General features: G+C 32.9%; 1 protein-coding gene across 1 annotated transcript; it reads right to left on the reverse strand.

Annotated features, from left to right (window-relative positions):
• Positions 1 to 6614: 6614 nt before the first annotated feature.
• Positions 6615 to 7574, reverse strand: LOC101421813 (olfactory receptor 6S1-like). Its single transcript, XM_004475757.2, has one exon. It carries the CDS (start codon positions 7572 to 7574, stop codon positions 6615 to 6617), a length of 960 nt encoding a protein of 319 aa, XP_004475814.2.
• Positions 7575 to 9420: the final 1846 nt, after the last annotated feature.

Consider the following 9420-nt stretch of genomic DNA (forward strand, 5'->3'; position numbering starts at 1 on the left):
AGACGTCAAGTCTACTCATATTGATATGCAAAATTAATTCAATCCTGATAAAAATTCCCCCAGCATTAAAGAAAAAATTGAAGACAAGATCATTAAATTTATTTGGAAGGATAAAGAGTCCTGAATAGCCAGAACTATCATAAAAAGTAAAAGTGAACCCTCCAGACTTTAAATCATGCTACCTACTTATAGTGGTAAAAACAGCATGTTAAAAGCCTAAAGACAGACACAATAGATGAATGGAACTAAATTTATGATTCAGAAACAGACTGTCAAAGTCAGACAGCTCAGGCAGAACAATCCATTCAATAAAAGGTGCTGAAAAAATTGGACATCCATAGTTGAAAGAAGGAAAGAGGACCCCTATGTCACACCTAATCCAGAAATTAACTCAAAATGGATAAAAACTAAAAATAAAAGCAAGAACCATAAAACTTCTAGAAGAAATTATTGGAAAATATCTTCCAGACCTGGTGGTAGATGGTGGATTCTTAAAGGAGATAAAAGAAGGATTGAGTGGACTACTGATGTTTAATGTGTGTAGAAGTTTTAATTTGCTTTACTGTGTAGATGTGGAAATGTATACAGTGAATGGTAACACACAGTGAGTTACAGCTAGTTTATAAATGGGGATGTGACTGAAAATGGTAGTCTAGTTATGTTAATGCCAATTGACAGAATGCTTTAGAGTAATCTAGGAACTGGATGGCACAGTAAACCAAGAGGTGGGTGAGAATTGTGGTTGATGGTATGGGTGCAAGAATGTCCTTTGTTAGCTAGAACTAATGGATATCACTACTGCAGGGTGTTGGGAATGTGGAGAAGCATGGGAAAAATATAGTTGGTGTGACCTATGGACTGTGGTTAGTAGTAACGATATAATATTCTTGCAGCTATGCAAAAGATGTACTGTGCTGATACTGAGGCAGTATCAAAAATGTGATCCAAGTGTACACTATGGACATAGTAATAATCAAATGATATTGTTTTATGGATAGCAAATGACACACCACACTGTGTTGTGTTGATGGAGGGGTGTTGTTTGGGAATTCTGCACATGTGTATGATTGTTTTACAAGTTTACAACTTCTGTCATAAAAAATATATTTAAATAATGATAATAAGGTGGTTTGGGGGAAAAACACACCACACATAAGATAAGAACTATGATTAGTAGTAAGATTTTGACAGTGTTTCTTTCATAGTCTGTAACAAACGTCTCATGACAATGCAAGGTGTTGGTGGAGGGTTGATGCAAGATGTTATGCATGTTTGCTTTGTAAGTTCACAACTTTTAAGATAAACTTAATTGTTTATGTATGTTCATATATAGATGATATAAAGATAATAATAATCGGATTGATTAGGGGAAAACTAATTTGTTTAGTAGTAATATTTTGACAATGCTCTTTAATCATTAGTTTAAAAGGTTTAAAAATAATGCTAGTTATTTGGTGGCAGGGTGAGATATTATATATGTTTGATGTTATATATGTTTGGTTTGTAAGTTCAGAATTATTACACACTTGATGTTTGTGTATGTTTATGTGTGAGTGATATATTTCAATAAATTAAAAAATTAAAAATATAAAAATAAAAATAAATAATTACAGCTACAGAACAAATTGCTTTTCCATGTTTTGAGAAAGTTATATTTCTTTTTCTCTTTTTATTTAGTTATTTAATTATATTCTGAGAACATTAAAATGTCACACTGATTTGAATTTCTACCATAAATACAAATTGGTCACATTTTTAATTCTCTAAATATTTACTGCAAAAATTCATTTCTGAATGTCATTAAGTTTTTTGACTCTAGTTTGATGAGTATAATTACCCTTGAATATTAGTTTTTTATACTTTGTTTATTTTTATGACAAGAAAATATTATACTAACAAAATGAAATGGTGAAGGAATCCTGTTTTTTTTCCTAGACTCTGAAAGTTTTCTGAAATGATAATTGTTCCTTCTTTAAATTTCTGGCAAAGAGCTAATTTTAAAAATAGTAGACATCATTCTTTCTTGGAAGTTTTATTCTACTAATTCATTTTTTTTTTAAATTACAGGCTACTGTATTGTGACGTTGAAACATGACCCATATTCCCTAGTTCTTGGCACTCCATTGCATTCAAGCTCACCTCCCAACATATAATTTCATTTCCTGCCTAAGAGCTTTAACTGGTCTCAGAGGTCAATTTAGTTGTGTCCCAGAGGTACAACATATCTATTGTATACCAAAAATCCAGCAATTACTGAAGGAGTGTTATATACATACCACAAATACTTAGGCCCTTTTTTGAGGGCATATTTTAGAGTGTCTCCCATAATTCACTGGTGGATTCAGTTCTGGTTGCTCAAAGTTGTGGTTTGCTTGATATCTTCCCTTTTTCTGGTTGTTCTCCTTCCCTACTCACTTTTGATATAATATGCAAAATTTAAAAAAAAAACAAAACTTCACCTGAATTTTCTAAGGAAGTTGACAGTAAAAAATGATATGGGAGAAATATCTTTAAAATCAAATTTTAAAATGGGATTACTCACCAGTCAGGTGAAATCATGGCTGGAAGAAAGTAGGGTAGGATTTACAATGAACACTATTCATGATTTCACTCCATTAAATTGTAGTTGGATGCAGGCTGAATGAGATGGGCTAATGGTATATCTCTCTAGCATTGCTGTTATGTGAACAACGGTCATTTTAAGTACCATAGAAATTGTCAGTGTTATGGAATTTCATTGATTTTGTGTCAGGGAAAATAACAAGCTCACATCAATCAAGTCTTAATTCTGGTTATAGTGTGGAAGCCAAAAGTGTTATTTGCCAGTATTTAAAGAATTGTCAATCATTGTATTCAGAGCACAGAATGTTGTTATGAATAAAGACTAATCATTCATTTTGAAAGTAGTTAAGCCATAAAAAGTTTGCATTCTTAGACTTGTAACACCCTTACATAAACAATGCTTTAAAGGGGAAGTCATGGATACCTGAGACCCTGTTTCAACTCAAATTTAAGAAAAGGGGAGGAGCTTTGACCTCAGATTGTGCATGCATGTATAGAGATGAGAGATTGTGTTACTGGTCATCTTTGGGGATAATCCTTTACACTAAAACCATTGTAAAGGAATCACCTTATGTTTAATTCTCAGAATTTATTTCAATTGTTAGTGCCAGCATCTCCTCCCTAATTTCTTCTAGAGAAATAACTAAGATCAAGTCTTATTTTGGCCTAATTCAGAAATACCAATTACAGTGATACAGGAATGAAGGGATTATATTTTAGAATAACTGCATGACTTGGAAAAAGGCAATCCATCACTAAGTGGAGGACATGTCTATAAGAGTATATTGATGATGCTGGAAAAAGGAATAGAAGAAATAGTTGGATAAGGGAGATAGTATTAATATTGGGCATAGTTAACATTCATGATTCCATATTTAACTTCCCAGCAGGGATACCTGGAAATGTTAATGGGATGAATTCTTGAGTCTTGTAAAAATAACAGCTTTCACTAAATAGAGATATCTACACTAAATGATAAAGAATTGCCTTGATAGAGTAGTGAGGATGGGATCAGAATATTCAGAGATATGTACAATGCTAAAATTGTTCTATTAAACAAGACTATGTGAAACAATAACTGTCTCTTTTCCAGGAAGCAACTTCTCTAAAGCAATAAAGAATGCTCTGGTGTAGATTCCCTGAAGAGAAGCTTATTCTTCTGCAGATAGACAGAAGGAGATTCTACGGTGAAATTGAGGTCTCTAGTTTTGTTATGGAAGATGGGATTCTGGGACTGCAGAGGCCAAGTAATAGCATTTAAGTCCCCTATGCAAGAGTATGGGCTTTCAGAATGGGTAGCAAAGAAGGAATAAGTCAGGCATTCCTGACTCACAAGGATATACAGTATGGTAGCAAGATCATATTATTTAATGGATTTTTTTCTGGCAAATTTGACACATAAGAACTAAATATATAAACTATTTTCAATGATTTAAATATGATCCTGGCTGCTTTGACTGTTCACTGCATGTATATTTGCATATCTGTTTCTTTGTAAAACACATTCATATTTGAGTGATTCATATGAATCCAATCAAAGTCCATTATTTGACATTTGATTATTTCTACCAGAATAATGTTAGCTCCATCAAAATGTATTGAATCACAAAAAGTAACTTTATTGATTTAAATGGCTATAACTAATTTGTCTCTTAAGGAATGTTTTAAGTAATATTACAAATTAGTTAATTATTTTTAAATTAATTTTAATTTATTTAATAAAAATATATGTTGGCTACTTAGTATTCAATTATCTTTCTAATAAACATTATATTAATCCCTTATTAATTCATTTATTTATCCATTCATTCAATATTTATCCACTGATTCATTTCCATACATTACAACACAAGTATAAATAAAATAGAATACTTATCTCAGTGTGATTTACATACTACTGTTTGAGTCACATGCAAATAAGTGAAACATACTTGGCCAACTCTAGGTATATCAAAATGAATAAAAATTCACCGAAAGTGTTCTTAGGAAATTCCATGTGTTCTCAGGTAGACACTACCATCCAAATTCAATATCATGATGCATGATAAAATAATAAAGGACGCACAAGTTTATATGGAACTTCCAAAGAGTTGCAATACACATGCAAAGAGAAGATAGAACTAACTTGTCTAAGATTGAGGATGTGAAATGAGACTGCTGCAGGTAACAGTCTTGGATGGTCACCTCTTCTGATTAACAAACTAACCAGACTGATCCTTGAAGAGCTATTTTTTTTTTTCAGAGTCTTTCCTCATTATTATACAATCCATGTTATATTTCCAGGTCATATTCATTTCAATGTAGTAAAAATAATATCAGTGGTATATTTGGAGAATAATCCTATGGTTCACTCAACTGTCCATTTTTGAAGGAAAACTATGTATAGTTATATATACATATAGATATAACATGAGAAGAGATATCTGAGAAAAGACAGAAAATTGAATAGATAGTGGTTAATCATTATTTTCATTAGAAGACAGTAAAGATGTGAAATCAGAGAGATGGAAGCTATAAAGAGTTAATAAACAGAAATGAGAATTGATAGATGGGAAATCTAGAAACAATTAGGACATGAAATGCAGTTAACTGTAGATCTTTATATCCTGATTTCTGTGAGCACAGACTTAGGTGCTCTTTTAGTTTCATGAAATGGGATGGTTTAAACAATGAAATTGTATTAGCTAACAATTTGAGGTGGAAAATGTCCAAATTAAGGCAACCTTAAGATTTTGCTTTCTTCCTGAAAACTGGTTGCTGATCATACTTGTTCCTCTGCCATGGCAAAGCACATGGGCATGTTTGCTGGTCTCTCCTATCTTTTCTTGGTTTCGCTGATTTCACTTATTTCCTTCCATGGCTATCTTTTTCTGTATTCTCTTCATTTATAAAGGACTCCAGTAGGATTCTCATACTAAATTAACTGTGTCCTAACTTACCTGGAGCAGTCTAATAAAAGGATCCTACTTACCATAGGTTTTTACTTACAGGAATGAATTAGAATTAAGAACGTATTTTTCTGGGTTGCATACAGCTTCAAACCACTACAAGAGTGCATGGCACACTAGAAGATTCTTACAAAATCTGAAAAAGTATACCAAAAATATATACTATATAAAATTAGTATTTTTATGAATCATAGATTTTCATAAACTTATCATACCTAAAGGTACGCTCAATTGAGTGTGTACTTTGGACCAATTGCTCTATTTCTAGCAAGTTAGTTCGACTGCCCATTCACATGGAGAAAGGGTAAAACAATCTGACTATCTCATGGTAAAATTCCCAAGTCATCTAAAATACTCACTGTATAAATTATGTTGTGGTCTAAACTTCAGTAATTGAATTAATTTTCTGCTGTTCTAAAAGCTAATGTGAATAAATATATCTAATATGTTCCCTTTAACGATCCTTTTTCTACATTATTTCACTGCCACAGGTGCATAGATCATCTGGCTCTGTAGCATAGACAATGAAAACAATTATTGAAAATTGTAACTGTCATGAAGCCTTGATTAGAACAATTTAAATTAAAATGTGTATAACTAATGAAATAAATGATTTGACATAAAACATTTCAAAGATGATATCAAGAGTTTTATCATTGTTTCATCCTAAAGGAACTATATTTCTATTAAATTCAAATGCTATATTAATATTGATAAAGAAGATGTCCTTAATGAAATGTGTATTAGAAGGAAAAAATCAACTACCTTAAACAGAGATGCATAAAATTGTACTCAAGTTCAATTCAACACTTGGTTCAGGAATTTAATTTTAAATGAATGAATTACAGGAAAATTGGAGGGAGATAGACCACTTTATGAATTTATATATGCATGTAATTATGACTGTGGGAATGCAGGCATGTATTTATAGTTTCTATGTCCATCTAAACAAAGACAGTAAACGTTGTTTCCTGCACATTGAACCTAGACCAAGAAATAATTTTTAGGCCATATTCTCTTTTATGTATTTTAAATGCTAAATAATTAAATCAATGAGAATGCTATTTTTACAAGCTATGCAACATCATTGATGTCTATAAAATATTATTTTTGATATCTTAAATTTTTTATGCTATATACACACTTTTTGAAGGCATCTCTCAGGGATTCTTTAACTTTTTCATTACGGAGGCTGTAGATGAAAGGGTTCAACATTGGTGTTACAATGGTGTTGAGCACTGTGGCAAATTTGTTAATGTCCACTGCATTGCCCTTTTTGGGGCGGACATAGAGGAAGATTGAGCTACCATAGTAAAGTGTAACCACTGTAAGATGAGAAACACAAGTGGAGAATGCTTTTTGTCGTCCCTGGACAGAGGGAATCTTAAGGACAGTGATGACAATATAGGTGTAAGACACTCCGGTAAGAAGCAAGGAACCTAAGAGTAACACAGCAGAGGAAATGAAATCTGCCAGCTCAGCCATAGAGATATCTACACAAGCCAGCTTCAACACTGGGGCTCTGTCACAGAAGAAGTGATGGATTTTATTTGGCCCACAAAAGATAAGGGGAGCAGTTAAGATAGATGGAGCCAACATTGATGAAAATGCACCCACATAGGACCCCAGAAGCATCATTATACATGTCTGCTTGTTCATGATGATGGCATACCTTAGTGGGATGCAAATGGCAACATATCTGTCAAAGGACATGATGGCAAGGATAAAGAATTCTGTGGATCCCAGGAGAAAATAGAAGATTGACTGAGTGAGACAGCCAACAAAGGATATTGCTTTGGTGAGTGAAAAAGTGTTGGATAGCATCTTAGGCACCACTGTGGATGTGATGGCAACCTCAAGGAAGGAAAGGTTGGCTACAAAGAAATACATGGGTGAATGCAGACGGTAGTCACAACACACGAATAGGATGATGATGGTGTTGCCAATCACAGAGGTCATGTACATGAGCAGGAACACACAGAAGAGAAGAAATTCTACTCCGTTCTCATTCTGAAACCCTAGAAGGATGAACTCAGTGACGCTGGTTTTGTTTTTGTGATCCATGTTGGTCCGATTCTCAGTTCAACCTGATATTACAAAAGGAGTTTATGATTTGATCTTACAAATAATGTTTGAAATACCCTACAATGTCCATTAATTAACTTTAGTTTTCAGGGATGGATATTAATGTGGAGAATGATGATATTTCAAGTGTATAAATATCTCCTCAAATGAAATGTACAAGATGAATGTATCTGAGATACATTCATAACAGCAGTATCAGTCTCACAGTATGTTTGTGGAAATTGTCCTTTGGAGAAATCTGTGGGACTTCCCTTGGTATATAGAGCACAATGGTGGATCTAGCTTTTCACGAGTCGTGTGAAACAGACTCATAGATGGCCCAATTTTGGATACATTTTTCAGTGTCATTTATTCTCCCAGAAAGTGAGGGTAGTGTTTTAAGGAGCTGAAATTCAAAGTTGCAGTAATATCTAATTCTATATTAATATGTACATACAAAGACATATTTTGAGCTATTATTTTACATGTGGTTATTTTTTTAATAAAAAATAAGAAAATATTATTACAAAATAATAATGTTCCTTAAAGTTCACACCCCCTAACCCACTGGAAACAAATTTCACATTGTAGCTAAGAGTGTAAGTTCAGTTTTACATAATCTCTATAAAGAATCAGGCAAAGTAATGGTTAGAATTTTCAAAGGACTTACATGCATAAGGTAACCAGTGAAACATATGACATTGTTTATCAGTTTGTTTCTCCTTGAATTCAGTTAGAGATGGAAATCCTGAGTTTTCAAAGCAATTCCAGCAATAATAGGGCCAAGAATATAAAGAAAAACAAGAAATTTGCTGCAGAGAATGACATTTTTAATTTATTCTCTAAGCTAATTTTTGGGGGAGACACACATTGTTCTATACATCTTGCGTATTGAAGGCAGGAAAAACAGGCTCCATAGTTCAAATTACAAGATACATAGAATTTTGCCATTAAGAGGTATTGGCGATCTAATTTTTGGTCAGTGGGATTTTTAATGCATCTTTGTAATACATGGATGGATGAAGCCTGGAGAAGTTAGCTTGACTTTGTCTTTTGCATAGAAGTTAAATGGTGCAAATATGACAAGATCATAGTTCTTTTGACATGTTTCCTTGCTCTTGATGGCCAAAAATATTTATTTATTATTATGTTATGAAAATTGGAGCAGGGACACACCTGATTTTTTACTTATATAATTAAAAATGATAAGGAAACATTAAATAAATTTGGAACAAAATTAGTGTTGGCTCTGCAATATCTCAAATTAAAATAAGCCTTCAAAATCCTAGCATAGGTGCTCATTTTTTTAATTAACAAGACTGAAACTTTTTGGTATAATAACATTGTATCTAGCTTTTTTATCAGGTTGCTTTCCTTTGGTCAAACTGAAGGAATGGATAATTAGTGGATTTGGTAGGAAGGGAAATATAATTTTGGACTATTAGAAACTGCTGAGAACAGCTCTTCCTGTGGTCAGATAAATGGGTGACTTGACTTTGAGCAACTGATTGCCATTCTGAGGGCACTAGAAGATTGACTAGAAATTGAAGGAAAGGCAGAAGCTGAGACATGGAGGGGAGACATTAAATATAAATTTAGTAAAAATTTTGCATAATGTTGAAAGTGAAATGAGGGCTGAAAGAACAGGAAGAAATCATAGTTATGGGAGAATGAAAGGAAAATAAAGAAAAAAGCACAAGTTATAAAAGAAGAATATCATACCTTCTCTACTCACATGCTGTAGTGTACATCATAATTTTAATGGATGTTCATCTTAATGGTTTCACATACTTTGTATATTGTTGCACTTTTAGGATGAGGTCCATGGCTGAATGCACATCTATAA

Source organism: Dasypus novemcinctus, chromosome 22 (assembly GCF_030445035.2).
Source record: "Dasypus novemcinctus isolate mDasNov1 chromosome 22, mDasNov1.1.hap2, whole genome shotgun sequence".
In the NCBI taxonomy this organism is placed as follows: Eukaryota; Metazoa; Chordata; class Mammalia; order Cingulata; family Dasypodidae; genus Dasypus; species Dasypus novemcinctus.

Bases quoted from the DNA above. Each gene is read 5' to 3' on its own strand.
- LOC101421813 (XM_004475757.2), bottom strand. From the start codon at position 7,574: ATGGATCACAAAAACAAAACCAGCGTCACTGAGTTCATCCTTCTAGGG.